Raw genomic sequence first — 21367 nt, 5'->3', positions numbered from 1 at the left:
CCATTACTGGGTATATACACAAAGGAATATAGATCACTCTACCATAAAGATACATGCATGCATATGTTAATCATAGCACTATTCATAATAGCAAAGACATGGAATCAGCCCAGATGCCACCCATCAACAGCAGACTGGATAAATAAGATGTGGTACATATACACCATGGAATACTAGACAACCATAAAGAAGAACAAAGTCCTGTCCTTTGTGGCAACATGGTTGGAGTTGGAGGCCATTGTTCTAAGTAAATTAACGAAGGAACAGAAAACCAAATACTGCATGTTCTCACTTATAAGTGGGAGCTAAAATTGGAGTACACATGGACACAAAGAAGGGAAAAATAGATACTAGAAACTACTTGAGGGTGGAGGGTGGGAAGAAGGTGAGTATTAAAAAACTACCTATCGGAGCTGGGCACGGTGGCTCATGCCTGTAATCCTAGCACTTTAAGAGGCTGAGGTGGGAAGGGTTGCTTGAGCCTAGAGTCTGAGACCACCCTGGGCAACATGGTGAAACCTTGTCTCTACAAAAAAATTTTAAAAATTAGCTGAGTGCCATGGTGCATGCCTGTAGCCCCAGCTACTCGAGAGGCTGAGGCGAGAGGAACCCTTGAGCCCATGAGGTTGAGGCTGCAGTGAGCAGTGATCATACCACTACACCCCAGTCTGGGTAACAGAGTGAGTCCCTGGATTTAAAAAAAAAAAGAAAAAGAAAAAGAAAAACTACCTATCAGGTATTATGCTGATTACCTGGGTGACAAAGTTGTCTGTACATTAAACCCAAGACACGAAATTTACCTATGTAACAAGCCTATGCATGCACCCCTGAACCTAAAAGTTGGAAAGAAAAAAAAAGGCCTCTTGAGCTTCCACGTTCTTCTTTAGTTACTGCCCATTTCTCTCCTTTTCTCCTTTTTTTTTTTCTGAGACAGAGTCTCACTCTTGTTGCCCAGGCTGGAGTGCGGTGGCACAATTTCTGCTCACTGCAACCTCCACATCCTTGGTTCAAGCGATTCTTCTGTCTCAGCCTCCTGAGTAGCAGGGATTACAGGCGCCTGCCACCACACCCGGCTAATTTTTGTATTTTTAGTAGAGACGGGGTCTTGCCATGTTGGCCAGGCTGGTCTGGAACTCCTGACCTCAGGTGATCCACCCACTTTGGCCTCCCAAAGTGCTGGGATTACAAGCGTGAGCCACCTCGCCCGGCCTCATCCAATTCTCTTTTTTTTTTTTTTTTTTGAGACGGAGTCTCGATCTGTCGCCCAGGCTGGAGTGCAGTGGTGCGATCTCGGCTCACTGCAAGCTCCACCTCCCAGGTTCACGCCATTCTCCTGCCTCAGCCTCCCGAGTATAGCTGGGACTACAGGCGCCCGCCACCACACCCGGCTAACTTTTTGTATTTTTAGTATAGATGGGGTTTCACTGTGTTAGCCAGGATGGTCTTGATCTCCTGACCTCGTGATCCGCCCGTCTCGGCCTCCCAGAGTGCTGGGATTACAAGCGTGAGCCACCGCCAGTTCTCTTTTTAAAAGCATTTCCCCTAACTGCTTGTTTTGAAATCTTCCTTGCTTCCTTTCCTTTTTTTTTTTTTTTTTCTTTTTTAGACGGGGTCTCATTCTGTCACCTAGGCTGGAGTGCAGTGGTGTGATCTTGGCTCACTGCAGCCTCCGACTCCCAGGCTCAAGCCATCCTCCTACCTCAGCCTCCCAAGTAGCTGGGACTACAGGCATGCACCACAATGCCCAGCTTTTTTGTTCTTTTTGTTGTTGTTGTTTTCTGTATTTTTTGTAGAGGTGGGGTTTTGCCATGTTGGTCAAGCTGGTCTTGAACTCCTGGCCCCACCGGCCTTGGCCTCCCAAAGTGTTTGGATTACAGACATGAGCCACTGCGCCTGGCTCGCTCCTTCTTTCTTTCCTTCCTTCCTTCCTTCCCTCCCTCCCTCCTCCTCCTTTTTTCTTTCTTTCTTTCTTTCTTTCTTTCTTTCTTTCTTTCTTTCTTTCTTTCTTTCTTTCTTTCTTCTTTCTTTCTTTCTTTCTTTCTCTCTCTCTCTCTTTCTTTCTTTCTTTCTTTCTTTCCTTTCTTTCTTTCTTCTTTCCTTCCATCTTTCTTTCTTTCTTTCTTTCTTTCTTTCTTTCTTTCTTTTTTTCTCTTTCTCTCTTTCTTTATTTATTTTCTTGCTTTCTTTTTTTTGAGACGGAGTCTTGCTTTGTCACCCAGGCTGGAGTGCTGTGGCATGAACTCAGCTCACTGCAACCTCCTCTCAGGTTGAAGCCTCAGCCTCCTAAGTAGCTGGGATTACAGGTGCGTGCCACCACGCCTGGCTAATTTTTGTATTTTTTAGTAGAGACGGGGTTTCACCATGTTGGTCAGGCTGGCCTCCAACTCCTGACCTCAGGTGATCCATCTGCCTCGGCCTCCCAAAGTGCTGGGATTACAGGCGTGAGCCACTGCACCTGGCCGGCCCTTTCTTTTTGAGACAGGGTCTCATTCTGTTGCTCAGGCTGGAGTGCAGTGGCATGACCTCAGCTCACTGCAGCTTCCGGCTCCTAGGCTAGGTTCAAGGGATTGTCCTGCCTTAGCCTCCCAAGTACCTGGGACCACAGTTATGTGCCACGATGCCTGGCTAATTTTTGCATTTTTTGTAGAGATGGGTCTCACTATGTTGCCCAGGCTGTTCTCAAATGCCTGGACTTAAACAATCTACCCGCCTTGGCTTTCCAAAGTGTTGAGATTACAGGCAGGAGCCACTGTGCCTGACGTCTAAATATATTTTAAACTGCAGCCATTATGACCCTTTACCCCCTCAGCATCTACCTCAAAGAACAAGGGCATTCTCTTTACAATCATAATACTGTTATTATTATACATTCAATAAATTTGAGAGTGATATGTTATTTAATATACAGTGCTTATTAAAATCTCATCAATAATTTCCTTTTAATGTTTAAAAAAAATCCAGACTCTTACACACACTGGCTCTCAGAAAAAAAAAACAACCTAGAATCCAATGAAGGATTGATTAATATGCAATTAATTGTCATGTCTCTTAAATCACCTTTAATCTAGAACAGTTCCCCTGCCTTGTTTCATGAAATTGGCTTTTTTTTTTTTTTAATTGAGACAGAGTTTCCCTCTTGTTGCCTGGGCTGGAGTGCAATGGTGCAGTCTCGGCTTACCGCAACCTCCACCTCCCGGGTTCAAGCAATTCTCCTGCCTCAGCCTCCTGAGTAGCTGGGATTAAAGGCATGCACCACCACGCCTGGCTAATTTTGTATTTTTAGTAGAGACAGGGTTTCTCCATGTTGGTCGGGCTGGTCTCGAACTCCTGACCTCAGGTGATCCACCCACCTCAGCTTTCAGAAGTGCTGGGATTACAGGCGTGAGCTACTGTACCTGGCTGACATTTTTTTCTTCTTTTTTTGGAGTTTAGGCAAGTTGCTTTGTACAATGTCTTACTTTTTTTTTTTTTTTTTGAGACGGAGTCTCGCTCTGTCGCCCAGGCTGGAGTGCAGTGGCATGAACTCAGCTCACTGCAACCTCCATCTCCCGGGTTCACGCCATTCTCCTGTCTCAGCCTCCCGAGTAGCTGGGACTACAGGCGCCCACCACCACGCCCAGCTAATTTTTGTATTTTTAGTAGAGACGGGGTTTCACCATATTAGCCAGGATGGTCTCGATCTCCTGATGTGATCCACCTGCCTCGGCCTCCCAAAGGGCTGGGATTACAGGCGTGAGCCACCACGCCCAGCCGTTTTTGTTTTTGTTTTTGTTTTTTTTTGAGACGGAGTCTTGCTCTGTCACCCAGGCTAGAGTGCAATGGCGTGATCTCAGCTCACTGTAACCTTCACCTCCCAGGTTCAAGCAATTCTCCTGCCTCAGCTTCCCGAGTAGCTGGGATTACAGGCGTGTGCCACCCTGCCTGGCTAAATTTTTTTTTTTTTTTTTTTTTTTTTTTTTTTTTTTTTTTTTTTTTTTTTTGAGATGGAATCTTGCTCTGTCACAGAGGCTGGAGTGCAGTGGCACAATCTTGGCTCACTGCAACCTCCGCCTCCTGGGTTCAAGTGATTTTTGTGCCTCAGCCTCCGGAATAGCTGGGACTACAGGTGCACACCACCATGCCTGGCTAATTTTTTTGTATTTTTAGTAGAGATGAGTTTCACCACATCAGCCAGGCTGCTCTTGAACTCCTGACCTCAGGTGATCCATCTGCCTCGGCCTCCCAAAGTACTGGGATTACAGGCGTGAGCCACCATGCCCGGCCCAATATCTTAGACTTTGGATTTATCGGGTTGTTTCTTTATCCTTATTATATTCAGTTTAAACATTTTGGCTAAAAGTTTGGGTCACGTTGCATCCTCAGTATGATGTCAGTTTGTCTCCTTTTTGATGACATGAAGTTTCATCGTTTGATTAAAGCCTAGTTTCTCTTGAATTCACTCTAATCAAGTTTTGCTCCCTCTATTTCATCAAAACTGTTATTAGGATCACCAATGACCTCTACAAATTCAATGGTCAATTCTCAGACCTCACACTCCCCTTGACTTAGTGGTATTTGACACCGTAGATCACTTTGTCCTCATTGGAGCACTTTCTTCTTTTGAATTCCAGTTGATCACATATGTCTGGCTTTCTTCCTCTCTGCCTATTTCTTCTCAGTCTTCTTTGGAGCTGTCACTCATTCCCTAAACTCTAAATGTTGAGTTCCTCATTCCTTGGAGCTCCTCTCTAATTTCTTTTCTTTTTTTTTTCTTTTTTTTTGAGATGGAGTCTCGCTCTGTTGCCCAGGCTGGAGTGCAGTGGCGCGATCTCCGGCTCACTGCAAGCTCCGCCTCCCGGGTTCACGCCATTCTCCTGCCTCAGCCTCCCCAGTAGCTGGGACTACAGGCGCCCGCCACGATGCCCGGCTAATTTTTTGTATTTTTAGTAGAGACGGGGTTTTACCTTGTTAGCCAGGATGGTCTCAATCTCCTGACCTCGTGATCCACCCACCTCGGCCTCCCAAAGTGCTGGGATTACAGGCGTGAGCCACCGCGCCCAGCCTCCCTCTCTAATTTCTATCAGCACCTACTTCCTTGGTGATCTCAGCTAGTTTTAAGACCATGCTGATGACTTCCAAATTTATATCTCCAGCCCAAACCTCTTTCCTAAACCCCAGGTTCATATCCAATAGTCTACCTGAAATCACTAAAAAGTCTAATTAAGCATCTCAATCTTAACACGTCCAAAACTGAGCTCATTATATTTCCCAAACCTGTTCCCTCACAGTCTTCCCTATGTCAAGCAATAGCAACTTCATGCGGTTGCTCAGGTCAAAACCCTGGCCCCATTAACCGCCCCCACCCCGCCTTTTTTTTTCTCATGCCTACATCCATTAAGTCCTAGCCATCCTTCTATCATTGTAAAATATCCAGAATGCCACTTTGCACACCTCCACTGCCACCACCCAAGTCCAAGCCACTATGTCATGTCGCACTTAGGTTACTGCAATAGCTTAATTGGTTTTCCTTTCTGCTCTACCCTTATTGCCTTCAGTCTATTCTCCAGACAGCAGCTGTAGTGATTTTGTTAAAACATTAGTCAGACCATTTTATCCTTCTGCTCAAAACTCTCCAGAGGTTTCCCATCTCACTCAGTGTCCTTGCAAGACCTATAAAGCGCTACATGCTCTGGCTCCCATTACATCTCTGGTTTCCCACCGTGCTTCTCTGCTCATTTGCTCTCCTGTGGCATGCTCACCTCCCTGTTGTTCCTAGAACATACCAGGCTGGCTCCTCCAATGGGACCCCTAATAGGACCTGAAATACTCTTCTCTCAAATCTGTGTGGCTTGCTGTCTCATTTTCTTCAAGACTTGACTTGAAAGATACCTCAGTGATGCCTCCCATGGCTACGCTAACTTCCAACATCTCCCCCCCGAGTCCACAACACTTGTTATCCACACTTTTTTTCTTTTTAGCACTTACCACTATCTGATAAACTATGTACAGATGGCCCCAAATTATGATGGTTCGACATACAATTTTTCAAAAGTGACACACATTCAATAGAAACCGTCCTTGGAGTATCCATACAACCATTGTTTGTCACTTTGTTTAGTATTCATGAACTCTTCAACATTTTATTTAAAAAATAGGCCGGGCGCGGTGGCCCACGCCCATAATCCCAGCACTTTGGGAGGCCGAGGCAGGTGATCACAAGGTCAGGAGTTCAAGACCAGCCTGGTCAACATGGTGAAACCTCATCCCTACTAAAAAAAAAACCACAAAAATTAGCTGGGCGTGGGGCATGCGCCTATAGTCCCAGCTACTCAGGAGGCTGAGGCAGGAGAATTGCTTGAACCCAGGAGGTGGTGGTTGCAGTGAGCCAAGATTGTGCGATTGCACTCCAGCCTGGGTTACAGAGCAAGACTCCATCTCAAAAACAAAAAAACAAAAAACAACAACAACAACAAAAACAAAAAACAAAAAACAAAAAGGCTGTTAGATGGTTTTGCCCAACTGTAGGCTAATGTTAAGTGTTCTGAGCACATTTTTTTTTTTTTTTTTTTTTTTTTGAGACTGGGTCTCACTCTGTCACCCAGGCTGGAGTGCAGTGGTAAGATCTCAGCTCACTGCAACCTCCACTTTCCGGGTTCAAGCGATTCTCCTGCCTCAGCCTTCCGAGTGACTGGGATTACAGGCACGTGCCACCACGCCCAGCTAATTTTTGTTTTGTTTTGAGATGGAGTCTTGTTCCCGTTGCGCAAGCTGGCTTGCAGTAGTGCAATCTCGGCTCACTGCAACCTCCACCTCCCGGGTTCAAGCGATTCTCTTTCCTCAACCTCCTGAGTAGCTGGGATTACAGGCGTGTGCCATTATGCCCAGCTAATTTTTGTATTTTTAGTAGAGATGGGGTTTCGCTATGTTGGCCAGGCTGGTATCGAACTCCTGACCTCAGGCGATCCACCCACCTCGGCCTCCCAAAGTGCTGGGATTATAGGGGTGAGCCACCGCGCCCAGCCTAATTTTTATATTTTTAGTAGAAACAGGGTTTCACTATGTTGGCCGGGCTGCTCTTGAACTCCTGACCTCAAGTGATCTGCCCATCTCAGCCTCTCAAAGTGCTGGGACTACAGGCGTGAGCCAACATGACTGGCCATTCTGAGAGCATTTAAAGTAGGCTAGGCTAGGCTGTGATGTTGGGTAAGTTAGGTGTATTAAATGCATTGTCGATTTAGGGTATTTTCAACTTACAGTCAGTTTACTGGAACATGGCCCTATCCTAAGTCAAGGAGACTCTGCATTTACTTCATCTTTATTGTTTTTTTTCCCACTACAATGTAGCTCCATAACAATATGTAACTTTGTTCATTTCTGTGTCCCCACAACAGTGTCTGGTACATAGAAGGTACTCCATAAATACTGAATGAATGAATGAATGAACGAGGCATAGGGGGACTGGGTGATTTGCCCCAGGTCACTCGGCTAGTACAAAGGCAGTTTAGCCACTGTTGTTTTTTGAAGACAAAGTATCTCTTGCCCAAGCTGGAGTGCAAGTAGCACAATCATGGTTCACTGCAGTCTCAACCTCCTGGGCCCAAATGATCTTCCCACCTCAGCCTCCTGAATAGTTGGGACCACAGGTGGGTGCTACCATATCTGGTTATTTTAAATTTTTTTTTGTAGAGACAGAGTCTCATTATGTTGCCCAGGCTGGTCTCAATCTTCTGGCCTCAAGTGACCCTCCTGCCTCAGCCTCTTACAGGCGTGAGTCACCACACCCAGCTCAGAGCCTGAACTCTTAACTGTGGAGCTACACTGCAAATAATTATTTCCTTAAAAAAATAATTTCCAGGCCAGGCGCCGTGGCTTAGGCCTGTAAGCCCAGCGCTTTGGGAGACTGAAGCAGGTGGATGGTGAAACCCCATTTCTACTAAAAACACAAAATTAGCCGGATGTGGTGGCTCAATTTTTTTGAGATGGAGTTTCACTCTTGTTGCGATCTCGGCTCACTGCAACCTCCACCTCCCGGCTTCAAGCAATTCTCTTGCCTCAGCCTCCCAAGTAGCTAGTGGTTAAAAAGAAAAAAAAAAGTATTCATAATGACTTTGAGAATGCCTTTTAACTAGTTTCACCACTTATGTTGTTACTGATTTATTTGCTATCATGATAAAGTTGTAACCCACCTAGTCCTATTTCACTTTTTTCCATAAAATCCAGCTCCTGCAGGATCTATTTCACTTTGAGACTAATATTCACTAGCATAAGAATCATACCTATTCAGTAGGGATGCTACTTGGAAAGATAAGTTTGAAACCAGGTTTTGCCCTACAATTCTGCAAGGAACAGTATGTATGTTGGCTTGCCTTATGAGAATTTTAGATTCTAGTTCACTTACTATTGTGTCTGGCTTTTTTTTTTTTGAGAGAGTCTCGCTCTGTGGCCCAGGCTGGAGTGCAGTGGTGAGATCTAGGCTCACTGCAACCTCTACTTCCTAGGTTCAAGTGATTCCCCCACCTCAGCCTCCTGAGTAGCTGGGATTACAGGCACGCACCACCATGCCCAACTAATTTTTGTATTTTTAGTCGAGACGGGGTTTCACCATGTTGCTTAAGCTGGTCTTGAACTCCTGACATCAAGTGATCTTCCCATCTTGGCCTGCCAAAGTGCTGGGATTACAGGCATGAGCCACCTCACCCGGCCAGGCCTTGTGTTTTTGTATCTACTTGCATTTAATCCTCAAAATAACAAATAAGTTACCATATATTAAGGTTACAGAAGCTTAATGTTGACATGGAGGTGAGCAGGACCACTCATTCATTCTAGCATTAATTCGACAGATTTTTATTCAGATTTACTATATATCAGCATGGGGGCTATAATGGGATAAGGCAAACCCCCGTTCTTGTAGCATTCTAGTGGGAGCAGTCAATAAAATAGTAGATAAATGGCCGGGCGCAGTGGCTCACGCCTGTAATCCCAGCACTCTGGGAGGCCGAGGTGGGTGGATCACCTGAGGTCAGGAGTTCAAGACCAGCCTGATCAATATGGTGAAACCCCGTCTCTACTAAAAATACAAAAAAATTAGCTGGGCATGGTGATGGGTGCCTGTAATCCCAGCTACTTGGGAGGCTTAGACAGGAGAATTGCTTGAACTCGGGAGGCGGAGGTTTCAGTGAGCCAAGATCATGTTATTGCACTCCAGCCTGGGCAACAGAGCGAAACGCCGTCTCAAAAAAAGAAAATAGCAAAAATAGCAGCTTGGATTAGGGCAGTAGAAGTGGGGAGTGAAAAGTTCTGGATGCCCCTTTGGAGGAAGAGCCTAAAGGAATTAGGTAATAGGAGTGGAATTAAAGGGGGTAAGTTATGACTGAGCAGGTGATGAGCAGCATGGTTTTGACTGCATACAGGCTTATGATTTCTAAAATATCACCCTCAACCCTAATTTTGTCTTCCCTCCCAACCCCCATTTGCTTCTACTACTGCCAAGACTTCAACTTCTACAATCCCTGGCAAAATTAACTGCTCTAATTTATCCTATGTATCACTTAAGAGAATGGCCTTCGATTTAGCCTACCTGGGGACAAAGTCTACCTCCTTCATTTGCCGTTTCTTTACCTGCAAAATAGGGCATAAAATAGTACCCACGTCATAGTTGTTGAGAATTAAATTTTGAGTTGGGGCATACTTTTGCATCCTCAGCATTTAGCAGGCCCTCGATGTATTTGCAAATTTGAATATATTTCCTCTTAAAGATTCTGGACTGTCAAGAAAGGGCAAGAGCTTGGGCATTGTTCAAGCACTCACCTATTTGTAATAGCTGAGATTCCCACCATTTGCTTAAGAGGATGTTCAAATTCCTCAAGATTCTTCCATAGTATTCCCGATTTTCCTAAGACATTTACCTGAAAATTTTATCTTTAAATATAATTTTCTGGGGTTTTTCATCTGTTAACTTAGACTTTAGTGAACTTTTCTGGAATCTTAAAAGGTGTTTATTGGCTATTTACTTTGCTACTGAAAAGCTGAAACAGTGGTAATTCTAGCTAGTCTCCATACATTTTGGGCCGAATTCCAATTCACTCTAGGTTTTTTTTTCTGGGGGGACTGCCATATAGCAGCTCTGAAGCATCATAGGAAAGAGGATTATGAACCTAACAGTTACTGAGCATTAACCCAGGTATTAAAGAGCTGGCAGATCCACTTACACCTGAGTCAAAGGATAGCCGTAAGCTCAAAACTACTATGCGTATTTGTCAGGTCCTGGTAAATTAGGAATATATAATACATGCTCAATATTAACATAGCATTGTATGAGACAATTCAATAAATTGATCAGACATTTGTGTACATACATTGAGTGCCAAGTTTGCCTTTGTGCTTTTTTCTATTTTTCTATCTGGCTCATTTTATAATGTACAATTTACTGTATTATACCTGGACAGTGAGCACATAGTACTAAATATTTGTACAAATTGAAATTTTGTTTAAAAAAAGAATTGTTAACAACCATTTCATGGGGCAACAAAAAAATGTACTTTTAAAGCACTAAAATTTTCGAGATTTTAGGATTCCAAGAACTCAAAGGACTGTATCGTCTACTTGTAAATAACTGGTCTTTATCAGATTCCAGCAGGTAACATTAACTTCCTCCCTTACTGGAGACACCTTTTTCTTCTGAAGTGTTTTTCATGAAAAGGCCATTTGGTCTTTTGCATTGAAAAACTGGACTGAACAGAGAACATTCAACTACAACTGGCTTTTAGTAACTTATATTGAGAAAGTACCAAGTGTTACCAGTACTTCCCTGTAGAAGTATATGCAAAAGATCACACTGAAAACTAGGATGCATGCTAACAAAATCAGTCTCTTAAAATAATTAATTCTCCCATTAAAGAATTTTATAGTCACCTATAGTCAAAAGATTAAGTTACGGCTAAATTTTTAAGAGCAGTAAGAAAGCAAGCCCAATGTTGTATCTTACTGACATGCGTCTATTCTTGGCATAGTTATTAACATTTCATATCACTTCTAGGGCAGTTTCAAACACTCAAACGTTACAACTAATGGGATGTGTTAAAGTCTTAGAAGGTTTAATGATCCTCATTTCACATTAATTGTACCAACACTAAACAAAACAAGGCTAAGAATTAACTATTAGTGCTTGAATAAATTCAGGGTTAACTAATACAGAGCATCTTAAAATAGCCAGACCTTGAATGCATTAATTTTTGAGCTAAAGACTGTTACACACTCTCATTTGTTATTAAACATTCATGAAAGTTCAATCTACTTACAGATTCCACTATTTCCAGGTGATTCTGTTGATTAGCTTTTTGAATTATTGGTTCAGAAGATAACATACCCAAAGAGTTAAGACCACTGAGTAGTGGCAAGCTTCTAAAAATTAGAAATAAAGCCAGTTTCCTTTTGCCACCAAGTCTATACTTTCCTCATCTCTCAATAAGTCTTATGTCTCAGATATAAACTGACTATTAAAGGACTTAATAATTATTTTGAATACAATAGTAGGGCAAGGCTATAATAAAGACCAAAAGCAGATATAGTTTAATGTATTTTAATAGCAAACTTACAGGAACAGCACAGAAGACAGACAACATTAAAAACATGTACTTGCATGTAGGACAACTCAGTTAGAAAAGTATAGTGAATGGATGGAATCTACTGTATGATAAAAATGCTACAAACACCATTTAGTTGCCGTCAATAAGAAATTTACTTGTTTTAAAAAAATCCAAATGCTGGCATTGTCCAGAAAAATTTAACAGGTTTATTTATAATTATTATAAAGTTGAACCGCTGAAACTTGTTCACTGAAACATTTTAACTTGCATTAATGCTTTACGTCTCCGCATTTATATTAAAAATTCACACACAAATGAAAATGGAAAAACTGCCAATACCTGATTTCTGTCCCCTATTTTTCCACTCTCAATCATATACTTAGGTACCTTTTGACCCCATGGAAAAAAAATATCTAACGTTCAGAACTACCAATAACAGGAAGAAGAGAATTTTTTTTTTTTTTTTTTGAGAATGAAATGTTTCCCATCATAGTGGATTCTTAAGCACGTTCTCCACGTATGCGGCGTGCTAGCTGGATGTCTTTTGGCATAATTGTTACACGTTTGGCATGGATAGCACACAGGTTGGTGTCTTCAAAAAGGCCAACCAGATAGGCCTCACTTGCCTCCTGCAAAAGGAATGAAGAAAAAATTACTGATGGTGTTATTTCCAATAGTTAAGACCCAACTATATGAATTAAAACAAAAAGGTTTTTGAACCCTTTAAAAAAATGACTGGGCAAGATGCTGACAATTTTACCAAATGCTTACATTTTACAACCTGTGGGACAAAGCTCAAAAGCAGCTTATGAAAAAAACCAAAAGCTTAAGTCAGTAAATCTTTTACCAAGTTACACAAATCAAATTACTTTGTTACTAGGAAACTTTAATTTTTCTAATGGTAACATGATTTCTAATAAACTGAAATGTCACAAATACAGCAAGAAATCCAATTTAACACTCTCATTCTTATAAATGGAATCATGTCCAATCCAAATAACCCATCCCAGCCTAGTCTCCTCCTCACTCTGAATCCCATTCACACAGTATGTGAACCTCTGCCTTGTCCAGTAGTATAATATGGTGAACAAGTGGTTTTGTATCACATGCTTCTCATCTACGTTCCCTTTCATACCTGTTTTATCATAAGAGTACTTTTCATTCCAGAACATATCACAAGTTAGTTACGTATTTCCTTCTTTCTTTCCTTCTTTTTGAGATGGAGTCTTGCTCTGTCGCCCAGGCTGCAGTGCAATGGCACTATCTTGGCTCACTGCAACCTCCGCCTCCCAGATTCAAGCGATTCTCCTGCCTCAGCCTCCCGAGTAGCTGGGACTACAGGTACGCACCACCATGCCTGGCTACTTTTTTTATTTTTAGTAGAGAAGGGGTTTCACCATGTTGGTCAGGCTGGTCTCGAACTCCTGACCTCATGATCCACCCACCTTGGCCTCCCAAGGCGCTGGGATTATAGGCATGAGCCACTGCACCCGGCAGTTCCTTATTTTGAGACGGAGTCTCTCTTTGTTGCCCAGGCTGGAGTCCAGTGGCTCACTGCAAGCTCCGCCTCCTGGGTTTATGCCATTCTCCTGCCTCAGCCTCCACAGTAGCTGGGGCTACAGGAGCCCACCACCACGCCTGGCTAATTTTTGTTATTTTCGGTAGAGATGGGGTTTCATCGTGTTAGCTAGGATTGTCTCGATCTCCTAACCTCGAGATCCGCCCGCCTCGGCCTCCCAAAGTGCTGGGATTACAGGAGTGAGCCGCTGTGACTGGCCCGGCAGTTCCTTATTTATATACTTTGATCTATGCCCCAGAGACGTGCCCCTGTCCTCTACCAAGTACCTTCCTCTATGTACCCCAATTTGTAACAGTTATTTGTTGCCCTCTAGTACTAATATCGAGCTCTCTGGTTTTTCCCATTTGACTGTAAGATCCTTTCAAGTCATCTTATTCCTACTATCACTCAAAAATGACAGTGTATGAAGCACTCATTGACACTTAACTTGTGAAGAGGAAAAAGGGACGTTTCCACCTAGAATTAACTCATAACTCAAATTGTTAGTATACTTATAGCTGTCTGAAAAGCTGAAGAATCTTTTAGTCTAAGCCAAAACATCTGCTTACTCTTTTTGTTTTTTTGAGATTTGAGTCTTGCTCTGTAGCCCTGGCTGGAGTGCAGTGGTATAATCTTGGCTCACTGCAACCTCCACCTCTCGGGCTCAGGCAATTCTCCTGCCTCAGCCTCCCGAGTAGCTGGGATTACAGGCATGCACCATCACGTCCAGCTAATTCTGTATTTTTAGTAGAGACGGGGTTTCACCATGTTGGCCAGGCTGGTCTTGAACTCCTAACTTCAGGTGATCTGCCCACCTCAGCCTCCCCGAAGTGCTGGGATTACAGGTGTGAGCCGCCATGCCCGGCCTGCTTACTCATTTTGAAATGGAGAAATTACCATTTAAAAAAATAATCATAAATCCAACAATTTTGGATCTGGAGCATGAAATGATAGGTTAGTTGGCTCTCTCTCTCCTTTTCTATAAGGAAAAGTTATTTCTCTGCTGAAGATATATTAAGGGAGAAAACAGTCTTATAGTTGCTATTTTTATTATAATAAAAAAAATTCCAGCCCAGGCGCCGTGGTGGCTCACGCCTGTAATCCCAGCACTTTGGGAGGCCGAGGCAGGCAGATCACCTGAGGTCAGGAGTTGAGACTAGACTGACCAACACGGAGAAACCTTGTCTCTACGAAAAATACAAAATGTAGCTGGGTGTGGTGGCATGTGCCTATAGTCCCAGCTACTTGGGAGGCTGAGATAGGAGAATTGCTTGAACCCGGGAGGCGGAGGCTGCAGTAAGCCGAGATTGCGCCATTGTACTCCAGCCTAGGCGACAGAGTGTGACTCTGTCTCAAAAAAAAAAAAAAAAAAAAAGGTACATTCACATTTATAGATAGCTTCATCCTTTTTAGCCCTATCACTACTCTTCTACAAGTTTCTTTCATTCAAATTAAACTATTTTCACATGTGTTTCTCCAGCATTTGTTATTAACAACTAGGTCTTACTTATCTACCCTTTAAGGCCCAGCTCAAGACTAGTCCATGAAGGAGAAAATCGCATACTTGTCTCTTGCTCCTGTTGCCAGTGCACGCAACCCCGAACTCCTAGTTCCTTGGCACTCACAATGACCTTGCATTATCAGCCATTTTTTGGTGCCCTTAAGTTATCTGATAATAGAAATCTCATTTAATACTCAAAATGCCTTGCCCTCAAGTAGATTTTCATTATTTGCTAGTTTTAAAAAATGTTTCTATTCTATGCAATTAGTCCCTCGCATCTTACCTATTCCACAGGTATTAAAAGCAAAAGTCCTTAATATTCCAAGATTCGTTCGTAAGATATTCTAGAAGTGGGTAGAAATCCTGGAAAAAATGGCGTATTGTAGCTTCCTTAGGAGGAAAGAAAACTAGTAGCCAGGTTCTAAGACAGCATATCAGCTATTATATCAGGAAAGAAAACAGTTTAATTTTGCTTAACCTGGCACCTCAGGATTACGGAAAGCTAGAATGCTTTTGTAAAATGCGGTACAAGCTACTATGCGGGCAAACCATCAGGTACCATGGTTCTGGTGGCCTTTCAGAGTGGTACCGCTTAGAACCACTCAGATGTCGCATGTGGTAGCTGGGGCTCTCACTGCTGTCTTAGAACCTGGCTACTAGTTTATAAGGGTTGTGTCTGGTCAGCTCTGAGAGGAGATTCAACTCCTAGAGAGGATCTGACCATGACCCATACGTTGATAATTCTATTACAAGTAGCCCAAAGTCCCTTAAAACATGAAGGCTGTAATGGGAATGAAAGACTGCTACACTAATTTATGACCTATGAATTAATTTTGAGTTAATGGCAAAGAAAAAAAAGAACTACAAGAAAATATCAGTTTAGGACATTTTGAGTATATCGAATGTCTGCCTCTTTACCATTTCAAAGCAACACTGTCCACTTAACATAACAATATTTGAGTTCAAGTTCTCAGACATTAAAGGCAAAGACTATATTTTAAGTAAGTAAATTCTTGATTATCCATGGCAAACTAAGACTAACTTCTCCTCTACCATTCTCACTGGACTGCCTGCTATCCTTTAGTTGTAAAGTGTGTAATTCTAAGGCCAAAAACAAAGGACCTTTGGATTTCTACTTCAGTTGCGATCTTCTATTATCCTATTCCATCAACAAATTCTCCCTCTGTTATCTTTTTTTTTTTTTTTTTGAGACAGAGTTTTGCTCTTGTTGCCCAGGCTGGAGTGCAATGGCGCCATCTCGGCTCACTGCAACCTCTGCTTTCTGGGTTCATGCGATTCTCCTGCCTCAGCCTCCCTAGTAGCTGGGATTATAGGCGCCCGCCACCACGCCCAGCTAATTTTTTGTATTTTTAGTAGAGAAGGGGTTTCACCAGGTTGGCCAGGCTGGTCTGGAACTCCTGACCTCAGGTGTTCTACCCACCTCAGCCTCCCAAAGTGTTGGGATTACAGGCGTGAGTCACAGCGCCCGGCCCACTCTCTGTATCTTTAAGTTAACTAAAATATATGCATAAAAAAGCAAACAGAAAACACAAAAGCTTAACAAAGATCACTCTTTCCAATAAAGAGCTATCTAACACTAAGAGAACTGTGGACAAAAGAGGTGAACATTTTGCTTAAAACCAATACAACCACACTTGACAAATATGTAATAGTAACAATGGAAGTTTACATGTGAACAATTTTAGAAAGATGAGTCTTTTACCCAGATTGTTTAGTAAATTCAATTTAAAAGGCTACATTATTGACATTCAAGCTAAAAATGCTACACTTTTCAAGTATGGTATTGTGTTCTTTAAGCACAGTTCTAACTAGAAAATATTAGCAGCTTTGTACCAATGCTTACGAATCTTAGTAACATTTCTGTATTTAGTAATAAATAAGAACTGAAGATAATTGGCTATTAAAACAGAAAATAAAGTTTTAAGTAAAAGCATGGAAGATTTTAGTAGTTGAAATTTCAGCAACTCACTGAGAATTTAATGGATGCCTACTCCTGGAATTCACCAATCAAATGAAGTTTAGACTAACCATAGAAACAGCTCGACCAATTACACTTCAGGGTGGAATCCACCTATCATATCTTTCTCACACATAAAGCAAAAGCCGGGCACAGCAACAGCAGCCTTGAAAATCCTCCAATGGAGTGTACTTAGATTCTGGATGCTCCCTCCCCACCCCTAGATTGATTCAGGTCTGCAATGGTGCCTAGCAATCAGCATTTTTAACGACCCCCAACTGCATGCTTCTGATGGAGGTGGTAGCTTTACTGTATTCTGGGATACTTGCATCTAAAGAATCCAACCACACAATATAAACTAGGTTACTTAAGTGATTACCTTTATCAAGTATCTTGTAGGAATTTCAAGTTTTGGTCTAACTTAAACCACAAGTATCTAAAATACATAAATATCTCTAGAACAGTATTTCTCTAAGTCCTGACATGCTAGAGATTAAGATTAAATTCAATATGCTCCACATTTAAGTGGCAATCCCTAATCCCCTTTAGGAAACCAGAAGGCAAATCCCGGTCCCTTTACACGTCCAGTATCACCTTTAAGCACCGTTCCCCTCATCTTGCCAATCCAATCCTATCCTCCACTCACTGCTCCTTTTACATCTTAATGTATAATTCTTTAATACTGCCTATTCCCATCCTAGGTATTAAGCTCTCTCTACCTATATGTTTCTTCAGGACCTGAAGCGACATTTCTTTTATTCTAGGCACTGCTGTTTGAAATTGTTACTACAAATACAGACCTCTAGTCTCAAGTTCTTCTTAATGTCCTGCAGCATCCATAAACCAAACCAGAGGATTTTCTTTAAATATTGTTTTTAGTGCAATTTTTCAAAATTTTAAATGGTATAATGGAATGTGCACTAAGCCTTGGAATCAAATAGGTTCAAATTATGGTTTTGCCATTTTCTATGTGTATGACCTTGAGCAATTTAACCTTTCTGAAGTCTCAACAGTGAAGTAACAATATCAACTACCTGACAGGCATGTGATTAAATGATATAAGCATACGCAACAATTTGGAACTGTTCTTGGTACACACAGGAATACAAACTCTCTGAGTCTTCCCACCCACCATTTTACCTGCAAAGCACCGATAGCTGCGCTCTGGAAGCGCAGATCTGTTTTAAAGTCCTGAGCAATTTCTCGCACCAGACGCTGGAAGGGAAGTTTGCGAATCAGAAGTTCAGTGGACTTTTGATAACGTCTAATTTCACGGAGCGCCACAGTACCAGGCCTTTAAAAAATTAATAAAGAAACTGTTACCAAAAACATAAATAGCACAAAAAGGTAAGTGGGCAGCTTCAAAGAAATGCAGTAATTTTTCAAAAAATAAGCCACCCAACAATTCTTCAGCTTCAGTATCAAATTTCACTGATCAACTTAAGATGTAAACATTCAAATCTAGTAAGAGTAACAATACCTTTAAAGCAAAAAGCATGAAATTAAAATGCATTCTTAGCAAGAAGTTTATCAAAGCCCTGTTTATTTTCATTTTAAAAAGTTATTCATTTATATAAACCTTGGGAAGGTATTAGCTGTCAGGCTAATAAAGAAGTTGGCTCCTCTCAATTTAGCACCACTCTCCTTCCCTACACCCTCTATTATCTTCCCTTAAAGATGACCAACACAACCCAATGAACTTAATTTAAAAATCTGCTTGTGGCATTTAAGTTCTATTTCCCAGAATACCTCTACCCTGACTACAGTTCATCCCTCATTAATTATTAAATTTGAATACACCCGATTGTGCAGTGTTCCTTCCACATGGAAAAGTTTTTTTTTCTTTTTTTTTTTTAAACTAAGTAATTGTCAGCAGGAAATTTACCTCTCATTCTGACTTATTTCTTCCACTGTATGAGCTTTTATTTTAGGTTAATCGTAGTATTTGCGGAGGCTAAGTCTGGGCAACTTCTGCCCTCTAATGGCAGATGCCCTTAACAACACAGTGGCTCAGGTAGTTCACAATCAAGAGCTAATACAGAAGGAAATAAGCTAATCAAGTAAATGACGGGGTAGGAACTTTATAAAACACTCAATCTCGATTAAATTATTTTGCCAAAAGCTAGGAAAGATCCTCAAAAGTGCATTCAAGAAAGCAACACTTAACTATTTTTAAAGAATTACTAGTAGTTAACTAAAATGTCAATATCTCCCATTAACATTATCAGTGATATACGAGGTCTCCTTAGACCTCTAGGTCAGATTATGGCTTCAAAGTTAAACGTTTTCAATAAAACCCAATACTTAACTTTATATATAAGTGATCATACAGTACATATATTTAAACAGTAGTTAAGTGTTCAAATGAAAAAAAGTTTTTCTAAAGCAAAGAGTTTTCCTGTTATCCATCTTTTTGTTAAATTATATGGATACATACAAGAGAGACTTTGTCCCATTTTTTTCCTGTTTTTTAATACCTGTAACGATGAGGTTTCTTCACCCCTCCAGTAGAGGGCGCACTCTTGCGAGCGGCTTTTGTAGCCAGTTGCTTCCTGGGTGCTTTACCACCGGTCGATTTGCGGGCAGTCTGCTTTGTACGAGCCATGGTACAGAGACCTCCTTACTTACCTACCAGCATTGAAAAATCAAAAATCACCATATGCAACTACTAAACATACAACTTTTCCTGCCACGATCACCCCCTCCCCATATCTGGAAATTATGATCAGTATAAAAAATAATGTTCGTATTGTTATATAATTTGAAAGAGTGAAGATTACGTCTACCCAAAATCTCTTCTTGAAACAAACTAGAGTACTAGAAAATTGTTAGCAATATCAATCACCTCTCAAAATGCCAATTCTGAGCGACAAACGGCAAAACAAAAATACCTCGAAGAGCCTTTGATCCAATTTATTTAATTAAAGCAGTAATTAGAAATGTCTGTAAACATTCCATCCACAAACAAGTCAAAAGAACGAAGCCACAAACCACTGGAAGGTCGAGTCAAATTACAGCAAAAAAAGGTCTCACTCCCCCCCACTTTGGCTGCCCCCCCCCCCGTCTGACTGTTGATGGATTGCTGTGAATATCTGAAAATATTTTTGGTTTTGCATCGTTACAGTTATGTTGACAAAAAGGCGTCTCGAAAAAACAAGAGAGGAACAACAGCTACCACCAGCGAGCATTCTACAAAGCCCCGTCCTCGCGTCCAGTCCTCACAGGCTTCGCAGTGAAATAAAAAGTGCCCCGCACCCAGGCTTTAATTAACGCACGACATCCGCCGACCGGTCCACCCCAAGCACCACATAAACTTTTGGTTTTGCCTCCTCCAGGTCCCTCGGCACAGGGTCCCCCAACCTGCCCGCCTCGCTCCCAGCGCCTCGAGCAGGAACCAACTCGGCTCCCAGACCAGAACAAAATGGAAACAATCGCAAAACGTATCCGATTCCGTTCCAAAGAGACAAAACACCAAATCGCTCGAAAATACCCCTATCCCCTGCCACGTGCCGCCCTCCAAAATGCAAAAGTTTTTTTTGCATTTCAAATGCATCAAGTTTCCGCTTCTCCAAAAAAGGGAAAAAAATGTCCCTCTTTTAAAAATTCTTGCTTTTTTGAAATGGGGAAGAGAGAAACGGGGGAAAAAATATGGTCGGTGACCAGAGAAGAGAGACAAGATGGTGAAGCTTAGCAACAACTGTGGGGAGGCAGCAAAAAGCGAGTTACCCCAGGGTGCGAAGCGGCGGCGATTTCCACCCCTTTCCCGCTCGAAAACTGGGGGCTGGGGCCCGGGGGCGGTAGTTAAGAGGCCCGCGCGGGTCGTGGTGAAGGTTTGGGGTCCGGGGAAGGGGCGGCGGGCGGGATTTCACCGAAGAAAGAGGAGCCAGGGGCGCAGGGAGGAGGAGGGAGAGCAGGCTCTGCGCCGCGGCGGTTGCTGCTGTTGGGCTGAGGCGGCGAGAGACGGGGGAGCCGCCGCCGCCAGAGGGAACAGGGAAACTCGCTCCTCATCTCCATTTCTGGGCCAAAAAGTTTGTGGGCTAAGCCGGAGGGGCTACGGGTCCCCTCCTGGCACCGCCAGGGCCCGGCTCGGGGCTGACGGCAATCGGGGCTCGGTTTCGGGGAAGCGGGCAGACGGGGAAACTTACCCCCCCTTCTCCTTCGGCTGGAGCTCGGCGAGCGAGAGGCGGCGCTGGCGTTGGAGAGCGACGGCGGCGCGGCGGCGGCTGCGAACACAATTGAAAGATGGCTGACACCGAGGCTATCCCCCAACACACGCCGCCCCGCCCCCGCGCCGCACGCCAGCCAATCACACACAATGGAGGGAAGGCTCGGCCCCGCCCCCACAGCCCCTCTCGCGCCCCGCCCCCGCCCCTCCCCCCGCGCGCCCGTTCGCTGGCGCGCGCTCGCCCCTCCCCCGCGCGCCGCTCGCTCCCTCCTCCAGGCCGCCTCGCGCCGTGTGTGTACAAACACAAAAGACACGCTGAGGGGCCGCCGGCTCCCGCCGAGACTGCCGCCCGCACCCGGCCAGCCCCCGCCCCCGGCCCTGCACTCCCATCCCGCTCCGTGTGCGCACGGCGTCGAACCCCCGAAGCCCGGGTTTGGGGCGCCCGGAGGGAAGTGGGGGGGAGGGAAAGGCGGGCGGAGGCGCGGCGGGTGAACGCCCGGCCTGCGGGCGTCTCGGGCCGCGGTGGGGAGGAGAGGGAGGGGCTGCCCCCGCGCAGGCCCCGGCGCGCGCCCCCGAGGAGACCCGGGCGGCAGTGGGGGAG

The 21367-nt window shown here is 43.5% G+C and overlaps 1 protein-coding gene across 4 annotated transcripts; it reads right to left on the bottom strand.

Annotated features, from left to right (window-relative positions):
* Window positions 1–11357: 11357 nt before the first annotated feature.
* On the bottom strand, window positions 11358–21088 carry LOC116457233 (histone H3.3A). 4 transcript variants are annotated; one of them, XM_058430460.1, is made up of 5 exons: window positions 21070–21088; window positions 20743–20824; window positions 19079–19224; window positions 17742–17895; window positions 11359–12193 (listed from the first exon to the last, which is right to left on the bottom strand). In XM_058430460.1, the coding sequence occupies exons 3-5, from the start codon at window positions 19204–19206 to the stop codon at window positions 12065–12067; spliced, it is 411 nt and encodes a 136-aa protein (XP_058286443.1). In that variant the 5' UTR covers window positions 19207–19224; window positions 20743–20824; window positions 21070–21088; the 3' UTR covers window positions 11359–12064. The 4 variants fall into 4 exon arrangements, with proteins under 4 accessions (XP_058286444.1, XP_058286443.1, XP_058286442.1 ...); XM_058430459.1 differs by having other exon boundaries at window positions 19079–19229; window positions 20747–20824; window positions 21070–21087; XM_058430461.1 differs by lacking the exons at window positions 20743–20824; window positions 21070–21088 and adding an exon at window positions 20328–20345 and having other exon boundaries at window positions 11358–12193; window positions 19079–19229.
* Window positions 21089–21367: the final 279 nt, after the last annotated feature.

This window comes from Hylobates moloch, unplaced genomic scaffold, assembly GCF_009828535.3.
Source record: "Hylobates moloch isolate HMO894 unplaced genomic scaffold, HMol_V3 SCAFFOLD_18, whole genome shotgun sequence".
NCBI classification, from domain to species: Eukaryota; Metazoa; Chordata; class Mammalia; order Primates; family Hylobatidae; genus Hylobates; species Hylobates moloch.
Note: the sequence above shows the minus strand (reverse complement) of the source record. Positions and strands in the feature narration are given on the sequence as shown.

Coding starts and splice junctions, on each gene's coding strand:
- LOC116457233 (XM_058430460.1), bottom strand. CDS start 19,206: ATGGCTCGTACAAAGCAGACTGCCCGCAAATCGACCGGTGGTAAAGCA. Junction 17,896..19,078: donor AAGAAACCTCATCGTTACAG/GTATTAAAAAAC, acceptor AATTTTTTAAAG/GCCTGGTACTGTGGCGCTCC. Junction 12,194..17,741: donor CAGCTATCGGTGCTTTGCAG/GTAAAATGGTGG, acceptor TTCCTTTTGCAG/GAGGCAAGTGAGGCCTATCT.